This window comes from Lissotriton vulgaris, chromosome 6, assembly GCF_964263255.1.
Source record: "Lissotriton vulgaris chromosome 6, aLisVul1.2, whole genome shotgun sequence".
Classification (NCBI taxonomy): Eukaryota; Metazoa; Chordata; class Amphibia; order Caudata; family Salamandridae; genus Lissotriton; species Lissotriton vulgaris.
The window spans coordinates 526,433,199-526,455,553 of record NC_141694.1 but is presented as its reverse complement, the minus strand read 5'-3'; the positions used below and the strand labels follow the sequence as shown (position 1 = coordinate 526,455,553).

The window sequence follows — 22,355 nt, the reverse complement described above, 5'->3', positions numbered from 1 at the left end:
ACCGCACCTATGAACAGGTTGCGCTGGGAGGGCACCAGGTGAGATTTGGGTACGTTTATCGAAAAACCCAACCTGTGTAACAACTGAGTTGTCTCCTGCAGATGATGGAGCACCATCTCCGGCGACTCTGCTTTGATCAGCCAGTCGTCTAGATAAGGGAATACAGGAATCCCTGACCTCCTGAGATGCGCCGCCACCACTGCCATCACCTTGGTGAAAACTCGAGGCGCAGTAGTAAGTCCAAACGGGAGGACCGCAAACTGATAGTGCTGCGATCCCACCGTAAAACGGAGATACTTCCTGTGCGACTTCAGGATTGGGATGTGAAAATACGCATCCTGCAAGTCGATCGACACCATCCAGTCTTCTTCCATCAGCGCCAGAAGAACCTGAGCAAGGGTGAGCATTTTGAACTTCTCCTGTTTGAGATAGAGGTTCAAAATCCTGAGATCCAGGATAGGCCGAAGCCTGCCATCCTTCTTGGGAATCAAGAAATACCGGGAGTAGCACCCTTGACCCCTCTCCTGCTCTGGAACCACCTCTATCGCTCCCTTTCGAAACAGAGCCAGGACTTCCTCCTGCAGGAGAAGCAGGTGGTCCTCCGAGCAATAACCTTGGCAAGGAGGGTAATTGGGAGGGAACTCCTGAAAAGGAAGTGCATACCCATTCTCTACGAGATTGAGAACCCAAAGATCTGATGTAACCGATTCCCAATCTCGTAGAAAGTGAGTAAGCCGACCCCCTACTGGCCCTACATGATCCAGAATGGTGGATCTAGGGCTGCTTTGCTGATGCGGGTGGGGGTTGGGCATTATTGGAGGAAGTGGAGGAAGAGGAGACTTGACGTCCACGTCCACGACCCCTCTGTCTACCTCTATAGGACTTATATAGAGGGTTCTGCTGCTGCTGCTGTTGTTGGCCCCGCTTGAAGGGACGAAAAGAAGATTTACCAAAACCCTTGAATTTTCTAGCTGCAGACCCTCTCATCTGCAGACCCAACGATCTCGCAGTGGCACGGCTGTCTTTAAACCTTTCCAAGGCCACATCTGCCTTCTTACCAAAAAGGCCAGATCCTTCAAAGGGTAAGTCCAACAAAGTAGATTGTACATCCGCTGAGAAATCAGATGACTTTAACCATGCGGCTCTCCTAGTTGCAATGGATGAGCCCATAATTCTGGCAACTGAATCCACAGTGTCCATGCCGCTTTGGATGACCATGCGGGCCGCAGCCTGTGTGTCAGAGATGACTTCATTAAAGTTTTTTCTATCCTCCTCAGGAAGTTTTGGTGATAACTGCTTCACTGAGTCCATCAGCGCGTGCACATATCTACCTAAAAGGCAAGTGGCATTTGACGACTTTAGAGCCATGCTCCCAGAAGAGAAAGTCTTCTTCGCAGCCTGATCCAATTTCTTAGACTCTTTGTCAGCAGGCACTTGAGGGAAGGAGCCTGCCGCCCTATTAGAACAAGCCGCCTGAACCACAAGACTTTCCGGAGACGGATGCGTAGAAAGAAATGCAGGGTCGTCAGGAGCCACCTTATAGCGCCTTGCAATAACCCTTGAAACTGCAGGAGCAGACAACGGCCTCTTCCAAATTTCCTTAATTGGATCTGACAAGGCATCAGTAAACGGCAAAGTTGGCTCCACAATTGAGGATGGAGAATGCAGGACTTCCGTGAGAATGTTGGGCTTGTACTCCACTGTGGGCAGCTTTAAGTTAAGAAGCTCAGCAGCCTTCCTAATAACCACGTGATAAGGAGCCACGTCCCTTGATGGTGCATCAGAAGTCGAAGGCAGACCCCACTCAGGAGAGAGTTCCAGACCACTAGCATCCCGAAGCTCTTCGAAGTCATCACCATGATCAGGAAGCTCGCCTTCCTCCACATCTGAACTCTCATCATCCTTTTGCTCGAGAAGACGCTGAGCTCTTCGCCTCGACCACTCCATTCGAATCGAAGTCGACGGATCCGGTAACGACTCCGACGGAGCCGGTTCCGACGTCGCTCGAGGAACCGAAGCAGGAGGACGAGAGTCAAGAACAGGTGTGGCACCTCGATCTCGACTGCGAGGTCGATCCGGAGTCGGCGAAGCCGCATGCGGAGTCGAGGACCTCGGTGGAGCCGTACCGAGGCAAGGTGAAAGAGGCGCCGGCATGAAAGGCATAAATGGAGCAGGGGCATACGACTGAGGAATACCCAGGTTGTACGATAACGGACCCATGGGGCCACCAGGCGCTCCAGCGGGGTACATCGCCCTAGAATAAACTCCAAACATCGCATTGAGAAAATGCGAGGGATCCTGCCCAGGACCAGGGAAGGAAGGGTACGGACCTACCGGATGTTGCAATGGAGACCGACCCGACACATCCTCACCCTGACCTTCTGGATTCACAGGAGTCTCCGCCGAAGCCGGCTCTTGAGTCACCTCCTCTTCTTCATGCTCCGAGGAAACCGGCTCCGGGTCCGGCTCCGGCGCCGGAGAACCCACTCTTGACAAAGCAGGTGAAGGAGAGACAAAGTCCTTACGGTGTTTGTGAGACTTTCTCTTCGAGTCAGAGGAATCCTTCCCCGAATGATGTCTCCAACTGTGCTTCCTCCTCTTATGCTTTCTCCTCGAAGAGCTCGAAGCATGCCCGGAAGCCGACTTAGATCTAGACCTAGACCTTTCTCTGGACTTCGACTTCGCCCTCGAGTCGTCTCCAGACCTCGAACCCGCTCTGGACCTCGACGCCGATCTCGACCTCGACCGAGACCTTTGCTTCGACTTCGATCTCCGTGACGTAGATCTCGAAAGTCGCCCAGAGTCCTTTTTCACCTTCGCCAAGAGCAACTTTGCTTCACGCTCCCGAAGCGCCTTCGGATTCATCTTGAAACAGGACTCTCAGTTCTTGACGTCGTGGCCCGATCCAAGACACCACAAACAATCCTTATGTGGGTCAGTGATAGACATCATGCGGGCACAAGACCTACATGGCTTAAAGCCTGTTTTCCTCGACGACATCTCCGGAGAAGAACAAAGTCGCAAGAGAGAAACAGTGACAAATATTAGTCAGAAAGATACTAGGTATCGCTGAAGATCCCGAAAACCGTTAGCGTCGGAGACGCGGAAAAAAGGGAACTGACGTCATCACGCCGGCGTGGGCCTAATATGGGGTCGGTGACGTCAGACGGAGTCGCGCGCGATGCCGTGCTCCTGTGACGTCGCCCACGACGGCGTGCTACGAAGAAAATTTCCGAACGTTGCTGACGCAAGGGGGATATTCACAAGGTGAGGAATCCACACGGCAGATGTATCTATCAGAAAGGTGAGTACAGGATAGGTCTTTAAGAATTGATGTGTGTGAAAACACATGAAGTATTCAAAAACTAGTGTGATAATGGTACCTAAATAGACACATATACACAGCGTTATTCTGGACAACGAACAGTATTCCTTGCATTTTACTAAAACACATTTACTAGTTTGGAACGGTTAGGGTGAATAGACCTATTCTACATTTTACTATAACAGCCGGAGTCTTTTCCTATAGTCATAAGGAGTGACTGATTTCAAAATTTAAGAAAAACTTAACAGGATATCCTTATAAGTAATTATATTTATATAACCTTATAAAGTTCTAAAACTCTAATGTTGGAATGTTATTAGACAATGGTATTTATATAATTTTTTTTAAGGCCAAAATAGATGATAATGCTAGTTTTGTGCTATGTATTAAGAAAACTGATTAAATGAAGTGTTTGTTTTTGTACAAGGACCTACAACATATGAAATTAATTATGGAACGAGAACAGAACAATACCCAGGCAGTTTGGAAATTAGCAATAGTCTCAAAGAACAAAACGTACCTCTCACAGGCAGCGAGAGTAAAGAACAAGAAATTAGTGCTGCAGATATGAGCTGTGATTTCCAAGACGAAAGCTTTGATGCTGATTTTGTAGAAGCATTAGATGATATCGAATTTTTTGAACATATAAATTCCGAAATTGGTAACAATGAAATACCTGACTAACTTTTTTTACAAGCTCTGTTAAATTATGAGATGTTAGAAGAATACTTTTATTGTTTTATAATAATGGTTTGAGTACTATCTACTAATGCATTCACTGTACTAAAAGTGAAGCACTTATAGATTCACTTATACATTCTTTACATTATTCTATTGATTCAAAGTATGCAAAGTAGGTCTCAGGGCATGCACTGCTTCAAACCCCTATACACTATGCATGTACTCTTCTATACACCTGAAAACGTGTTTTTTAAACCTTTAATTACTCAGTCTGTATTCTTACACTCCCTCCAAACACTCTTGCCACTGCTGTTTCAGTATTGTAGTGAGTCTGCAACTGCTGTTTCAGTATTGTAGTGAGCCATACAGCAGTATGTGCTTATCTATACACTGTGCTAAAAGTGAAGCAGTTATACATTCAGCTCGACACTCTCCTTGCAGAACTGTAATCATTCAACCAGTATCCAAGTAGTCATGCAGCAAAGTAGGCCTTAGGGCATGGACTGCTTCAAACCCCTTTAGACTATGCATGTACTCTTCTATGCACCTGAAAAATCTTCAATTGCCCAGTCTGTATCCTTACACTTCCTCCAAACATTCTGCCACTGCTGTTTCAGTATTGAAGTAAGCAATTCAGAAACGCAATGCAGCTCCAGCAATGCTCTGGGAGACCTATGCTCACAATGCTGTGTCAATCCTTATGCCTGCTTCAAGCAGGTGCAGGGTTATTACGCAGCATGGGCTCAAAAGTGACTAAGTGAAATCTACAAGATTTCACTTAGTCACTCAGCCACTTTTAGGAGGTGTTCCTGCACTGGAACACCCCCTCCCTCAAGCGCAGGAATGTCTACTAAACGGTTTTTTGTCTTTTTGGTTTTATATTTTTCTTGTGATTTTTTAATGATTTTTTTAATGAAAAAAAAAAGAAACTGCAACTAAAAGTGTCCAACTGGAACAAATCAACAGAAAAAAATTAACGACCTGAGCAACGGTGCTCCCATTTCCTTCGGATAATCAAGTCAATAGACCGCTCCCCATAACACAGAATCTCATTGCAAAATTTGCAATGTATAACTAAATCTGCAAAATCTGGTCTGATGTCCGGGTGTGGACTGCTTGCTCCTGGTGGTGGTGCAGTAGAAGTGCTGGGAACAGCAGGTGGAGGGTTGTCCCGCAGCCTTTGAGAGCAAGCTCTCGCATATTTGCGAGGATGCAGATTTTTTACATGGCAGACCATGCTTGCTGTTCCAAACGAATACTTTTTGCTGGCGTCGCCGCTGGACAGCGTACTATCACAGATTCTACACGTGACTTTGGGGGCATTCACCATTATTTGTCCTTTAGGAAAGGTGAAAATTTTCCAAATGACAGCCTCTTTCCTCTTTTCCCGAGGCTGCTCTGCAACAAATTCCTCTTCTGATGAGTGCTCAGAAGAGTTGAGCCATGTTGAAGTAGGTTTCTAAAATGACTGAAAATCCACAGAAGAGATGGTTCTCCTGAGAAAGTCAAAGAAGAAAAATTAAAATGGGTGGGGTCTTTCAACAGTTGGAATAGGAAGTATTATGAACTAATCAAATGTGTTCTTTTAAAGTCACATGACTTTGCGTACGCGTAGGGTGCCCTTAGGGTGCGCATACGGACGACGTACCGCTGGAGATTTGCGTAATTGCTTTTATAAGTATATACGCTTATTAAAAGTAAAAAAAAAAAACTATTTTCATGATTATCCCAGAAAATGTCTTCCCTTAATATTTACATTAAATACATAAATATATATTTTTAAACAATTAGAAACTTTTGCGGAGTACGCGTACGGGGAGCCGTACAAATGTACAGGACATCACGCTGAAGCGCCGACGCGCAACGTCGAGACGTATTCGTAACGTATGCGCGGGTACGCGCAGAGTACGATAAACCATACAAAGGATGGAGCGATCACCGTACGCGTACCGTACAATTCTCCCAAAAAAAGTTGGAAAAAGAATATATAGAATTTAATTTTAATATATATAGAATTTAATTTTAATATATTGGAAAAAAAATAAAAGTAGTAAAAAAAATCAATTTTTTTATTATTTTACACTAAAATATATAATGTAACTTAAAAAAGAAATAACAATTTTTTTTTTTTAAAAAGGTAGGAAATTTGTATAAAAAAATATAATAATTAATACATTTAAAAATTATCATTTACAAAACCTTTGAAATTCACTGAAAAAACCATAGGTTTCAGCCACGTTATAGTTAGGAATTATCATTTAAAAAACCTTACAAATTCACTGAAAAAAATAAATTTCACACGTTATAGTTTGCTGGACATTACACTCATGCAAAACCATTGAAATTCCCGTTATAGTCAGTTCAGCTAACTAGAACTTGCGCGCCCGCAATTCACTGCTGATGACGTCACATATTACATCACTCAAGACACAAATTCAGTGAATTTGTAAGGTTTTTTAAATGCTAATTCCTAACTATAACGAGTGTGAAACCTATGGTTTTTCAGTGAATTATATATATATATATATATATATATATATATATATATATATAATATAACGTACTGGCGATGTTTACATTGCGCGATCGTATTCGCTCGAGTGCTTCCGGGTGCGCTTACGCCTGGTCATGAGTGATGTCACTGACCATGTCATGAGTGATGTAATATGTGACGTCATCAGCAGTGCATTGCAGGCGCGCAAGTTATAGTGAGTCCAACTAACTATAACGTGGGAATTTCAATAGTTTTATGTCAGTAAAATTTCCAGTTAAATATAACTGGTGTGAAACCTATGGTTTTTTCAGTGAATATATATATATATGTTGTTTTTTTTCAGTGAAAAAACCATAGGTTTCAGGCAGATTATATTTAGGAATCATCATTTGAAAAACCTTTGAAATTCACTGAAAAAAACAATAGGTTTCAGGGGTGTTCTAGTTAGCTGGACATTTCAGTCATACAAAACCATCGAACTTCCCACGTTATAGTTAGTTGTACTAACTCTCACGCCTGCATTCAACTGGTGATGATGTAACATATTACATCATTCATGACATGGTCAGTGACATCTCAAATGACAGCACTGATGACATCATCCAGTGAATGTGGTTTGGTTTGTTATATAAATATATACTATATATATTGCAATCTGCATTTAAGAATCAGTGAATATATACCTATCTCGAGGGAGGATTTAGTAGCAGTGTGATTGACTGTTTACTTGAGGAATGTATAGTGTCTCACTAAATATATTGGATAGTGACTAAACTGTGTGAATATCTGTATTACTTGGTCAGTTGTTGTATAAACTGCTGCACCGGTTGGTTACTAGCTACGTGAAAGTCTATATTAGTTATTGATTAGGTAACTGAATATTTGTATGGGGGAGGGAATGTGTGTGGTTCCGTAGGGGGTGTATGACTGCCCATAGATGTGTGAACAGTTGATTCAGTAGGTATAGGAGGTTAAGAATACATGTTATAACAGTTGTTTGGATGACTAAATATCGTTATGGATGTGGTGATGAGCAAATATATCTCTCAATGGTACATGTCCAAAAAACTAGAAAAATAAAAGGCAGTGTATGTGACATTTGTTGTATAGAAATAAGTATACATAAGACTCAGTGATTGTATGAGAGACTGTATGGATAAGTGTATACTTGTAATAGTGATTTTATATCACACTAATTAGTGAAGTAGTGTGGCTCACTGGTTAGAGGCGGCAGACCCGAGAGCAGAGGACGGCCCAGGACCAGGGTTCGATTCCCGGCGCGGCAGGTTTCTGGACCAGGGTCAGCGGACTCGATAATTCTCTCGCCTCGGTGCCCACTCTGATCAGCGATCACACTCTGCAACTCTGGGCATTAGCTTGCCTCATCTTGACTAACGGCCCCACCAGACCGCCGGGGATGCCTGGTCTCACCCTGGAGATACCCCTTAAGGGACCATCTCTCAGGGAAGCCAGGAAGGGTTTCGCAGCGGTCGAAGCGCCTTGGGACCCTACGGGTAAGTAGTGCGCTATATAAATGCCTATACATTTAGGAGTTACTATCTATATGAATAAATGAAGTGGTGAAACGTAATTAGGTTCCCAACAACATAGGAGGCATACCTGCACGTCCCCCGGTCATTATAAAAATACTCGATCAGAACTATTTCACACCCGACCCCCCCCCCCCGCCATGCATGAAGGAACATATGTTACTGAACAATCACTGTAAGGAGACAATACCACCACCCACAACGTAGATCATCCCCAACTGAAATTTGAAGACTCTCCGCCACCGCTACCTAATTCTCACTCCAACAGTTACAGGTTCGAAGTTCTGCACTAGAAGTTATAGTTCTACTGTTAGTTTGTTGGGAACGTACTCAATCAAGAACAGACACATTACGCACTGAGAAAGCAGGCACACACAAGCAGTGTCTCTGAAATGGTTTTGCTACTTGGCTCTCCTGTCCATAAACTTTGAGAAAGCCTTTGATTCTGTGAACTGGGAGTATCTGCTGGGGTATTGGCCGAGATTTGGTTCGGCCCCACTTTCGCTCTCTAGTTTGAGTCCTCTACGACCGCCCTAGAGCAGGAGTCCTAGTCAACTGGGTGCTGTCGGAGGCCTTTCCCATGGGCAGAGCACTAGGCAGGGTTGACCTCTTTCCCCCTTATTATTTGCCCTGGCGATGGTGCCCTTGGCGTCCCTGGTGCGGCACGAGGATCGCCTCCGTGGAAGGGAATGGCCCCATATGGCCACGGACAAGATCGCGCTGTATGCAGATGAGGGGCTTGTCTTCTTGTCTGACCCCGCCTCCTCCAGGCCACAGTGCCTCAGAATATTGCATGATTTCGAGCGGGCCACAGGGCTGCGGCTTAACCCAGGGAAGTCTGTGCTAGTCCCCCTGCATCTCTCAGGGAGTGCTTTGAGTGGCAGTCCACCATACCGCTCCGGAGGCTGCCCTTTAAATATCTGGCGATATGGATCACCCTTCTTCCTGAGCTGGGCTGGTCCCTCAACGTGGCCCCCTTGGTTAAGAGGGCTAAGGAGGACCTCCTTAAATGGAGGGCACTGCCTCTGAACCCCCTGGGGAGGGTTGCCTTGTTTAAAATGATGATCCTTCCCAGGTTCCTCTACGTCCTCTAGAACACCCCTTCTGTTAATCCAAGGTTTGGTTCAGAGAGGGACAGTCTCCACGAAGTTCCTCTGGAGTGGTGAAAGGGCCCGGTGGCTTGGTCTGTCTCTCGGATTTCCTCTTACGATGGGGGCATGGAAATGACACACCTATATCTGTATTTCCTAGCCGTACGCCTACTAGTGATACACAATTGGTTCATTGGGGCCTGGTCGGACCCGGCCTACAGGCTTGAGCGGAGTGAAATGGGGATAACGGGCGTCCTAGCCATGCTATACGGGGAACCCATTCCGACCCGACTCGCTGAGGTGACTCACTATGTGCTCTTGGCATGGCGGGCCTCGCTCCGACACACGGGGTGGCAGGGGAAGTTAACCCAGTGCACCCCCCTTTAGCAGGGGTCCTGGCTTTGCGAAGTCAGCGGGCTGCAAGGTTTTAATTCACGAGACCATATTGGTATCACCCAAATAGGAGACGTGTGGGGGAAAGGCCACATGCTGTCCTTCCAGGGGCTCCAAACCTGTTACTCTTTACACTCCTCTCAACACTACAAATATCTGCTGTTGAGACATGCCTTCCATACACACATTAAAGGTGACACGAGGCTCCCTGATTACAGCCCCTCTGAGGCTCAGACGCAGATGGGTGACTTATGTCCCACGAATTTACTGTACTCTAGTCAATAAAACCCCCACATCGCTGCGCAAGTTGAGGGATTCATGGGTGGAATAGGTGGGTCCTCTTGACGATGTGGACTAACGAGATGCCCTTATGGCCCCCAGAATAGTCACCGTTTCCGCCAAACTCAAACTGATTCAGTTATACTACCTACACGCAGCGTATCTCACCCCCTTGCACCTGCACCGAGCGGGGTTGCGCCCAGATGCAGCCTGCACACGATGCCAACATGTCCCAGCCGACTTCCTCCACATGGTTTGGTTGTGCCCCCGCTTGGGGCAGTACTTGGGGTCCATTGGGGGAGAATTAATGGAGGTGTTAGGCTGGGAGGTTCCCCATGACCTGCAACAATCCTGGTTGGGATCACCCATGGGTTGGACGGGTCCAGGTCTGACAAGTTGTTTTACAACACAGCTTTGATGGTGGCCAAGCGGGACATTGCAGCGGCCTGGATAAACCCTCATCCTCCCGCCCTGGAGAATTGGCGAAGAGGAGTGGACTGGTGTGCGACCCAAGAGAAAGCCATGTACACAGCGAAGGGGCGTGCTAAGAAATTCCGTAGAGTGTGGGGAAAGTGGTTGGGGGCGGGCGAGTGGGCGTGACCGCGTGCCTCCTTGCTTGTTCAGATAGAACATGGTGGTTGTATTGTCCGTCTGAACTAGTACGGAGTTGGACTCTATTGCTGGAAGAAAAGCTTTGAGAGCTAGAAACACCGCTCTGAGTTCCAGCATGTTGATGTGGTACGTCTGCTCCGGCGCAGACCACGGACCCTGAATCTGAATCTGAAGGGGACCCACTTGCGCTCCCCAGCCTTGAAGAGAGGCATCCGTCACTATAGACTGGGACGGTAGAGGTTGGTGAAAAGGCACTCCCACCAGCACATTCCTCGTCAGAGTCCACCATTTGATGGCATCCTTCGTTGCTTTGGATGCCCTGTCGCTTGGTCCCACTGGTTGCAGAGGCCGCATTCTCAGCCTGGCGTTTCGGATGAGAAAAATGCAGGACGCCATGGAACCCAGCAGGGATGCTACCAGTCGGATTGTTGGAAACCGAGACTCTAGTAGAATCCCACATTTCTGTCTCATGGAAAAAATCTCTCCTCCGAAGGAAACGCTTTTCCCAATCTCGTGTCCAGAACGGAGCCTAGGTAGTGGATGGACTGTGTCGGCCGCTGGACTGACTTCTCCAGATTTACATGGAGACCGAGCCTGTGCAACTGGTGCAGGCAAAGTTGTAGATAGTGTGCTACCCGTACCAGAGATGGCCCCTTTAGGAGCCAGTCGGCCAGGTACAGATAAATGAAGAGTCCCTTTTTGTGAAAAAAAGCCGCCACCACTGCCATGCATTTGGTGAAGACTCGTGGTGCGGACTGGAGTCCCAAGGGTAGCACTTTGTACTGGTAGTGTTTGTTTCCTACGACAAACCTCAAGTACTTGCGATGCCGCAGTGCAATCGGAATGTGAAAGTATGCATCTGGCAGATCCACCGAACACATCCAATCTCCAGCTTGAAGATGTGGGCATATTTGGTGAAGAGCTAACATGCGGAACTTTTCTTTGACGTTGACTTTGTTTAGGAGACGAAGATAGAGTATGGGTCTGAACTTGTCGTCCTGATCTTTTTTGGGGACAAGAAAGTATCTGGAGTAAACTCCCTTTCCCCTTTGAGAGGGGGGGGAACTTCCTCTATAGCCCTTTTTTGTAGCAGGATTTTCACCTCTCTCCTGAGCAAGCTTAGCTGGTGAGGGCAAGAGTTCTTTGGAGGAATGTTCTTTGGAAGCGCACAGAAAGGTAGCATGTATCCATTGCGCAGTATATTCAGCACCACCGATCCCTTGTGATGCTGACCCACTCTGCCAGGTGTTGTGAAGCACTTCCTCCCACTGGAGTGGGGAACGGCGCCAGAGGAAGCCACTGCTCAGGCCTTTCCTCCTCTCGTGGTGGTAGAGGACTGCTGCGGACCTCCTCTACCTCCGTTGGATTTGCCTTAAAACTGGGATTTTCCCTGGTTCTTATTTTGGGACTACTGAGGGGTTTGAACCCTCTTCTCCAAACCCACCGCTTTTACCATATCCAGCTCGGTCTTCATACGAGTCATCTCTTCGTCAGCATGTTCTCCTAAGAGAGAGGACCCCAAAAAAGGAAGATTTAGGATGCGTTGTTGAGCATCCGGCTTCAGCCCTGTAAGGCGCAACCAAGCTGACCTCCTGGCACAAACCCCATATGAGTAGGAATGTGCCGCAAGAACAGCACCGTCCGCTGCAGTGCTTATCAACTGGTTCGCCACCAGACATCCTTCCGTCATTGTTTCTTCGAAGTCCTTCTGGTCCTCTTTTGGTAGCTTGGACCTGAACCTTTCCATGGAGTCCCATAAGGCTCGATCGTATCTACCCAACAGCGCGGCCGCACTGGAGACCTTCAGCGTGGAGGCAGCTGAATTGCAAACCTTGCGACCCCACGAGTCCTGTGATTTGCTGTCCTTATCTGGTGGTACTGAAGAGGAAGCAGCAACTGCATGCGTCTTCCTTGCAGCTGCAACTATCACAGAGTCTGCTGGAGGGTCAGATTTTACAAAAACTGGGTCGGAGGAAGCTGGCTTGTACTTCTTCTGTATGCGGGCCGGCACCGTTTTGATGGTTGCTGGAGTTAGAAAAACATCCTTGAACGGATCCATAATCCCCGGGACTAAAGGCAGCAGCGGGCGAGAGACAGATTTTTTGTGCAAAGTTTCAAAAATTACTGTCGTAGCCACCTGGGGGACAGACGTTTCAATGCTCAGCTTCTGAGCTCCTCTTTGTAGGACATCTAGATAAGTGCCAATATCATCCACTGGAGAGGATCTAGAAACAGGACTATCAATCAGCGTGGGAGAGTAATCCCTCTTGGAAGACCTGGTAGAAGATGTAGATGAAGTAGACGGAGTTCTTCGACGTCTACAGTGAGCACTGTGCCTCCTCTCCCGTGATCTTCTTGGGTGTTCTTCCCTTCTAGGAGAACGAGATCTGACCGGATAATTTCTTCTGGGTGAACGAGATCTGACCGGATACTCTCTTCTGGGAGACCGATATCTGGTTAGTCTTCTCACAGGCGATTTGCTTACTTGGCGCCTGGGATGACTGCGTCTGTCCACTTCCTCCACCAGCCTCTGGGGAGGAGATCTGTGCTAAGGACTGACATACTCTTGCATACGTCTGGCAGCCCCTGACTCTCTCCAATGATCCAATGACTTGTACCATCTAGGTGACAGTCTGACCTCCACAGCCGAAGGATCTGGCTGCCGCACAGGAGATCTGCGGACAGGACTTCTGGATCTTGAGGATGTTGTCGAGGAGCCAGAAGACTGACGTGGAATGACGAGAAGCTGACTCCGTAACCATGATCACAGAGTTCCTCAACGATGATCAAGCTCTTTCTGAATGCCTTGACGTCGAGCGTTCTGGCGTCGAATGCCTTTCTCTCGACGTTGAATGCCTCTGGGGAGTCGGCGGGACCATCAATCTCGACGTTGAATGTCTCGATGGTGATCGATGCGAGGATCTACGGTCTCTCGACGCCGAACGGCGATGAGCAGCCGACGGCGGAACCTCCCTCGACGTCGAACGGCGATGACCAGCCGTCGACGGAGCCCTCTCTCTCTCGACGTCGAATGTCTGTGCGACGACGGCGGAGGGGTATTGGCCACCCTCGACGCCGAGCGTCGACGAGACGTCAACGGAGACTGCCTCCTCGACGCTGATCGATGTTTTGTTGTCGACAGCGGAGGGGTCTTGGTCCTCGACGCCGAACGACGTTTCTTAGACGATGGCGGAGGGGTCACACTTCGACTCCGGTCGTCGCTTGGATGACGACGGCGGAGGAGTGGCCTCCCTCGACGCCGATCGTCGCCGGGTTGACGACGGCAGAGGGGCCTTGGATCTCGCCGCCGACCGTCGCCTGGTTGACGGTGGCGGAGTCACATTGTTCGACGCTGAACGTCGCCCGGTTGACGGCGGAGGAGTGACCTCCCTCGACGCCGATCGTCGCCGGGTTGACGGCGGCGGAGGGGATTTCGACTGCTGAGCTGGGATTCTTCAACGTCGACTTACCTGGTCTTCTTTTCGACGGCGAGCCCGCCTTCGACGGTAGTCTTGAAGATAAATGACCCACCGGTGGTTCTTTCCTCAGTGCCAAGCAGAAGAGTGTGAAGACTTCTCTTTTGAAGATGGTCTAGCCTTCTTGGAGCCCTTCTTCACCAGAGACCTTCCTCTGGATGACCTGTGAGCCAGGCCATAAATGCAAATCCTCTCCCTCTCTTTAAAAGTTCTTCCTGACAGGTGCTCGCAGTGAGGACAGGTGCCTGGATCATGTTCCTCAGGCAGACACAGGATACAAACGTCGTGGTTATCTGATTTTGCCTTCTTGTTGCCACAAGAAGGGCATTTGTCAAAAAGTGAAGGCATTCTTAGCTGAAAATGCTCACTAAACTGACTTAAAAAGACAATTTTTACTTGACTAGATATAAAATGTCAAAGTAAGTAAAAAAGTTGTTAAAAGTGAAGTAATTTTCTGTCAGAAAACAGAAATTAGTGGAGCTGTGTAACCAGGATCCTTCCTGAAGGAGCCGGAAAGAACAACTGACCTAACTGTCACCCCTGAGGCATGATGGGATACAGGGGGTCATGAGTGCCTTAAAGGCACAGTGTCAGTTTTTGTAAAACAAACAGCTACAGGTTAGCTTTTCAGTCTTTTTAGACTGTGTGTTTGCAATGCAGCCTGGGAGCTTTCTATGCTTTCAGTGAGTTATAAGAATTTCTACTGCTATCTGAGCATTAAAACAGTTTCTAAACAATCTTTGGTGTTGTTTCTCATGTTTCTAATGCATATTATTCATGTATGGTGGAAATTCTTCACAGCATATTTCAGCTCTTATGTTATTTGGCTGCTATTGTGTGTATATATATGGCACATATAATATAGTGGTTCCGGGGTCCTGCGCATGGGCGGGAATATTCTAATGCTTATGACTATTGATGAGGATACCATGGAAGAGAAATAATGCTGCCAAAAGTTACGGGTAAAACATCAGAAGCCACCCGCCAGAAGAATCTCTAGTTTGCCACATTTTCGGTGGCCATCTAGGGCAAAAAAACATTAACGCCGAGACTATCATGTTTGTTGTGTGACCAAGTTCAGTCGTATCATGATTTTGGTCGCTATTAATTTAGGATGTCCACCATTCGAAAAACACTTACTAGCAAAACATTAGTATGAGCTGGTTGAAGCTGAAATCCAGCTAGAGATTATGTCAAGATAAAGTAGATCAGAGGAAAATAGTGACAAGATGCTACTGTTTGGCTTATGTTACTTGAACTGTAAAAGAAATATTTGTAGTGGCTAAGAAAACTGAATCACGTATGCGATAAATGGCGATCAACCACAGCACAACCAGTATTCTAAATATTTTACTTTTCACTATGTATCATTATGGTGAAAAGTTACTCTTAGCTACTTATGTTGTTTCCAGGATAACCTTACTTTTTTCGCACATTAAAGTGTTGATTATCTAAATAAGTATCAATTAGGAAAACAGAACTATTAAGGAGCACACTTCCTTTCAGGTGAGGAGATAATTGATAATGTACACTAGCGATAATGGCTATGCCTTGTGATCAAGCCCCCTAGAAATGTCCGTGCAGAGTGGGAGTTTGGCTCAGAGAAGGGTCCGACTACAGGCACTGTATTAAGTCTAATCCTTACTGAGTTGAGCCACAGGAGGGGTATAGTGTAGTTCGAATATATGGCGGCTAAGACACTGATTTTGCCTTCTGTCAGGTCCTGCACACAGTTCCCACTGCACAGTGCTAAAGATCATGTAAATATATGTACTTGTGAGGGAGTTGAATGCAGAATAAAAAAAACGAGAAAACTTTACTAGAAAAAGCAATTTTAAAACATTTGAGAGGGATGGTATTAAATATTAAAGCAAAAAAATGGCAGATATTCCCTGGAAAAATTATGTTGTGGTTATGAAACAAAACAAAGAGTCTCCCAAAATTTTCCAGTTATGGCTTGCAAATGCCAGGCATTGCACCTGATCTGACATGACCACTGAGGACATCGCAAATCACATCATTGGTGATGTGTTCATAAAAAAAATGCAGATTGTTTACTCTTGATGGTCTGGCCTATTGTACATCCACGTAGCAGGTCCAATAACATACAATCCAGGTTTATTGAGACTAGTTTTCAATACGAGAATGCCGCTATATTGACTTTTCCATTATGCAAGGTAGAGAAAAAAAATTCAAATGTGTCTGCCAATTAATTGACATTAGGAAACAACTACAGACTTTATGCTCAAGAGGAAATATACACATCCGGTCTCTAATAGGCCTGCTTTGACTTAAAATTATATTTAGAAGGCGTGGATAGAGATTATGGTGACCTTAGTAGATTGCAGAGTAAATTCACTGTAATCGGAGGTTTACAAATATGTGAGCCATACTACTGTGTGAATCTGTTAATATGTCAAAAATGGGGAAATAGCGGTCTGCTTCTGTACATTATTTCAAAAAAGCGAATGCATCCTAACATTTATGAACAGTCACAAGAAACAGAGCTGGAAACTTAGTAGTTGGTAAATGTAAATACATTTTAGCAACAGGACAAGAAAATACAAAATGTACTTACCCTATTGATACTGCTATTGCATAAAATGTAAGATATTAATTCTTTCTCAAATTCCTGAAATGGATTCGCACATTTCGTGAGAACAAAGTTACTCCATTTGGCATTAGAAATTAGATTTGTTAAAACCTTAATTGATTCGGTCTGTAGAGCTGAAAAATGGTCATTTGGGGATTGATATAAAGACAGTAAGCCATCAAGTAATCCTGAAACAGAATCCAATATGATAGAACTGTCGCTCTCAAATTTTGTGAAATTAGCTGTGAAGTTTCTAGATTCGGTCAACTTTCTGAGTCCTAAAAGGTCTTGCAAAAAACGTGTGTGAGCAGATAATGCTTTCCCTATTCCAACACAATTATTTTCTTTTATGTCCAGTGAACTGGAAGGCCAATCTAAAAAAGATGTGTTTGTTAAAGTGCACAAAGAATTCTCAAAACTCTGCAAGTTATCAACTAAAGTAATCCTCTCTTCATTACACGTATCACAACCAGAATCATCAAGTTCATTAGGAATGCTCTCTTCCTGCGATGCCGCCAGTGTAGATGCGTCACCTAAAAGCACAAAATGAGGAACTAAATTAAATCCTTACTTAATAGTTCTAAAATAAATACTTACTTAATACATCTTTAACACTCACATACCTGGTCAGGCTGAACCAAAAAGTCACTAAATTAGCCTGTGTTTAAAGTCAAAGTTATATGGGAACAGCGAGATAGCCGCAAAGGCAGCTGTTAATACTTTAAAGTAGTAGTGGTGGTAACCAGAACTTAAACTACGATCGATACAGACATTTTGTTTGGCAGCCATACAAGCAACAGTATTTTTACCAAGAGCCCACCAGGGGATTGCCTACGTGGCTCATTAACAATTAGTATGCTATGGCCAATCAGAGTGAAAACACCTATAAAAGAAAAACATACATGGGTCATATTGTGGCACAAACAAGAGGGAGAACAGAGGTACATTTCAACTATCTAACAAACCAGAGAGTGTGGTCTCCAGTGTGTTAAATTTTTGAGTCCACTATTAGGTGAGAGATTTTGAAGTCCACATCAAACACCATCACAAATGGGTGCATATATCCCTTATGTTACTATAAAGAGTGCATTGGCATCCAAAATCGTGTCACCAAAGCATCACACACCCGCCACATGTTTAATTTCTATATCTACAGTGGCCAAGTCCTTTTGAAACATGGATGACATACAGCCTTTCTTAAAAAATGAATCTTTTCACCAGGACATCAATAAATGCAATCGTCCCAAAGACTTGCATTCAAGCTGATTACGTATCCGACAGACTTAAGGGGCAGTATGGTTATCTATCAACATTCGCGCATCAAATTGAGCGCGGATCTGTCTCCCTCAGGGCCGGTGTACTCACTCTTGCAAAGCCCAAGGGCATTAAGAAGCACGACCTATAGTCCCCATGAGCTACAGAGAATTTTCTTGGGTAACCCCCAGCATTATCCTGCCACCTACACAATGCAAGTGTTTGAAAACTTGAACCTTGAAGAGGAGAGTGTCTCCTATCGCCCCACTGATGCCAATTTTTGTGAGGTGATTAATGTCTCCATACGTAAACCAGCCTGAGGTGCGATGGCACCTATAAAGCAGAAAGTCATTGAAGTGGCAGAAAGAGCTTTAAACCTCTTTCAGAAGGAAGACTTTCACTGAAACTTTCCCCCCCTACCTCTAAGGCAGCCTTACGCAAGACCGACAGACAAGGAGAAAGAGCACCCATGACTCTGGTGTCACCCTTGAAGCTTTAGACAGGCTCAAAAGAGCATTCATAGGTCATGTTCAGTTATCGGGTCTGAACCCCTAACCTTTCCTGCAACTGGGACCCCGGGAGGGTATACTTTGGACACAGCGGTTGACCCTTCCTCTCCAGACCTCGTAGATGGTTATGAGGTCCCCACAGGCTTAGATGGAGATACTGAACCGGATAGGCCCTGGAATCAATGCACTGGCACGAAAATACGAGTGGGCCAATCTAGAAAGAAGGGTGCACAAGACGTGGAGTGGGACATGCTATATCCAGAAGATTTAATACACCCATGCACAGCGGAATGAACCTCGGTGGAGAAAGTAGTTGCATACTTGGCAGGGAGTCTTTGAAAGCCCCTGAACTAGGAAATCCGCAACTGCATTCAGGCGGAAGGCTCCTGTCTGTCCATGGACAGAAAAGAGGCACCAACACCTGAGACTGAAGCCAGGATAGTTGCCTTCCTGGCAGAGTACATCAGACACCCCAAAAAAGGGATAGACAGTTCCTCTATTAATCAAAATAGACCTGAAGCTCAGGATCTGGAGATATCAGAAGCAGGTCAAATCGCACAGGGGGGACATTTTGGCATAACTTTTGTAAGGTCGTTGTGCAATTTTGTTGCCACCTTTAACTCGCTAGGCAAAGCAAAAGGGATATTTACACCCCAGTTTTTTACAAGAGATGGTTGTGGCAGAGGGTGCTCGGCTGGCGGTTTCCAGTACCAAGCCCCCTCGAGAGGCCACAGATCCATACGCAGTAAATGGCATGACTCCTCCAGATTCAGAGGCTTCAATCCCACCAGGAGCTACCCTCGCCAACAAGGCTCTAAAGGAGTTCCTAGAGGAGGCAGCAACAAAGGTGCCTCTCAAGGTGAATGTACACCTTTTCCCCACTAAAGATTGGGGGGCAGAATTGCAGATTTTGCTCACAATTAGAAGACTACTACAGACTCCCGGGTCATTCAAATAATTCAAAGATTCTGAATCTAATTTTACAGGTCCCTTCTCCAACCATACTCTAATTCTCCGCATCTCCAAATAAGAGGCCGTCCAAATAGACACAGAGGTGTGGACCTACTCTCAGAAAGGAGCTGTTTCCCAAGTGTTCTCCCATCCCACAATACTTTCTCAGCAAACTTTAACTAGTGAGACAGGCCAACACCCAGTTATCAATCTAAGAAAGGTCAACGAGTGGCTGGATCTCCGCCATTTCAAAATGGAGGAAATCTCCTTCAAATCCACCTCCTGCAAGAACTTCTGAGACCCAACAACTGAATGGTACGCCTGGATCTCAAGGATACTCATTTTGCTATCCTAATCTGCCCGCCACATTATCGGTTCCTACAGTTCCAGTGGCGATTCCCAATCTTCAACTACACAACTCTCCCCTTCGGGTATCCTTAGCACCTTGGTGTTTTACCAAAGTCATGAAATCGGTGGTGAAACACCTAAGGGCCAGGGGAATGCGCCTGATCATGTACTTGGACGACATCCTCCTTATGGATCAATGCACGAGAAAGCTATCAGTACATGTGCAGGCAACGGTAGACCTGTTAGAATCGTTAGGATTGATCACCAATGGGGCAAAGTCAATATTGTCGCTGACACAATCTCTTGTACTCCTGCGATTCCTGGTGAACTCTGTTTGAACAACCTGGAGTCCTTCTTTTTAAACTCTAACCAAAATCAGACACAAATTACAGAAAACTGGGGTCAGAGAGTACTTATCCCTGGCAAATTGCAAGGATTGTGGGGCTTTCATCATCTTTGATACAGGCCATCTTTAATGGAACACTGCACTATCGAGCCCTCCAGCGCATGAAGGCCTTACACCTTCAATAAGGACTCGTACTCTCAGAGGGTCTCTCTCTCTCTCTCTCTCTCTCTCTCTCTCTCTCTCTCTCTCTCTCTCTCTCTCTCTGACGAAGTTAGAGAGGAGATTTGATGGTGTATCACCCACATGGAATACTGGAACAGGAAAGCCAATATCAGATTCCAGGCTGAACTAGTGATCCAGTCCAATGCCAGCAGCACAGGCTGGGGGGCAAGATGTGGGAAAATCCCAACCAAAGGAAAATGGTCCACTTTTGAAAAACAAGGTACATCAAGTGTGATGACAGGCTTCTTTGCAGTAAAATGCTGCACAAAGCACAATACTGTGTCCTCTTGAAGATGGACAAAATGGCAGCAGTCTGATATATATCAACCGCAGGGGGGGTGGGAGGGGGGGGGGAGACGTAATCCAAGGCCCTCTCCGGTCTTGAAGATCAAATCTCTGACAATGGAATACCTCCCAGGGAAGGTCAAACAGGTAGCGGACTGAAACTCAACATATTTGCAGGATGTGAGTGTTCGGAAATTGGAGCCATCAGTGTTCCAAGCACTTGTGACCAGATGGGGCCCATTTCATGAGGAACCTCTTTGCATCTCGCCTGAACCACCAATTGGCTAGGTACTTTATCTGGAGAATGGATCACAATATGATGGCGACAGACTCCTTGCAACAGGATCGGGAGGTGTAAGCCAGATATAGGTTTGCCCCATTCTTCACCATAATGAGGCTTTCAGCAGAAATTAAGAGTCAATAGGAGGACCTGGTGGTGATGACCCAGACCTGAAATCAGGTGCTGATGGAACTTTTCTGGGACTCGGCTATCCGTCTAACATGGTTTCCAGGTCATCTCAAGGATCCTGCGGGGACAACTCACCATCTAGTTCTGGATGGCACTCTACAACTTGCATAGCCTGTAGATTACAGGGAATGCTGAGAAGTTCCAGGCATTTTCAAAAGGGTGCGTCATTACCTTCCAGAGCATAGGCCGACGACATGGTCAAATGGTACAGATCTGCTTTGCGCCAAGAATGGGTTGCTGTCAGCAGAGAAGTCTGGATCCATTGGGGACAGATGTTGTCCATTTCTTGAACTTACTCATTTCCTTAGCCTCAAACAACATTGTGTATAGGATGATCAATACCATCTGCAATCTCAATCTCAAGAACATGCTGTAGTTAAGGAGCTGAGACCGATAAGTCAAGTCTGCGTTGATCCGGACACCGAAAGGTGAGACAAGCGAGGAGAGACAAGACTTCGGTGGGGGAGAGACGGGGAGGTGGCCGTGCCACGTGACTCCGTGCATCTGGGCTCCCCCTGCTCCTGGTGCAGACATTGAAGTGCAAGGGGCAGCTGCTGTGGAGTCACGCTGCCCCCCGGCTTAGTTGCCTTCTGATAGCTCGCGTTTCCCTCAGCCCGGTCTAGTCTTTGACACCAATTTGTGAGAGGTGAGAGACAGGGGAAGATGCGAGAGAAGGATGTAGCTATTGCTGCGTTGTGATGCCGATGTCTGAAATCCCCCCCCCGACAGACTTGAATGACTGGGCAGCCCCGCTGGATTTTCTCATCTCTTAATTGCCACCTGCCTGCATTGACTGCTATTGCTGCTATTTTTGTTGTTGCCTCATTTCCTCTGCCGGCTGTCCTTAGTGACCTGGGTCAGGCCAGGCAGGAGAGGTGAGGCACAGAGCAGGGGCGATTGGTGTGCCGAGCACCAGAGACATCTTAAGGATTTTGGGGGCCCTGGGCCAAACGTGTTTTGGGGTCCCTGTTTGGGACAATTTTGATTTCATGATCCATTTTCAACTCTTTCATGCCCTCTTTGGCCAAGTCACTGAAAGCGCACAGGTACACTCGTCCAAATTCTAAATGTGTTTACACCTAATATTCAGTGATCGTGATGTGCGTTTTAAATATTGCAACACACAGCACCTCACTAATATTGCTGTAAATAATCGCTGTGACACCTTGCCATTTCTCATACATGAGGTCCGGTTTTGATCTAAAAGATACTTTTATATGAACGCTTCATGAAACTTAGACACATAATTTCTCTGCAAATTGTCTGTAATAAACTCACACATCACCCACATTAATAGTAAATGAAAAGAAAAAGGCTTGCCCTACTTAACGTAGATTCAAAGTACTAGCAAAGCTTTAGGCGGATAGACTGGTGCAGGTGGTCCCCTCCCTAGGTCACCGTGACCAAAATTGGTTCGTACCCTCGAGTAGCACCTCCTTAAACCTTTGGCACTTCTTTAGGATTGCCACAAATTCGC

At 46.1% G+C, this 22,355-nt stretch overlaps 1 protein-coding gene across 1 annotated transcript in view; it reads right to left on the bottom strand.

Moving 5' to 3' along the window:
• MEI4 (meiotic double-stranded break formation protein 4) overlaps positions 1–22,355 on the bottom strand; it is a 735,767-nt gene that overhangs the window by 663,760 nt on the left and 49,652 nt on the right. The window contains exon 3 of the mRNA XM_086925654.1: positions 16,480–17,027. Within this exon, the coding sequence (XP_086781780.1) occupies positions 16,480–17,027 (548 nt within the window). The remainder of the gene's footprint in view (positions 1–16,479; positions 17,028–22,355) is intronic.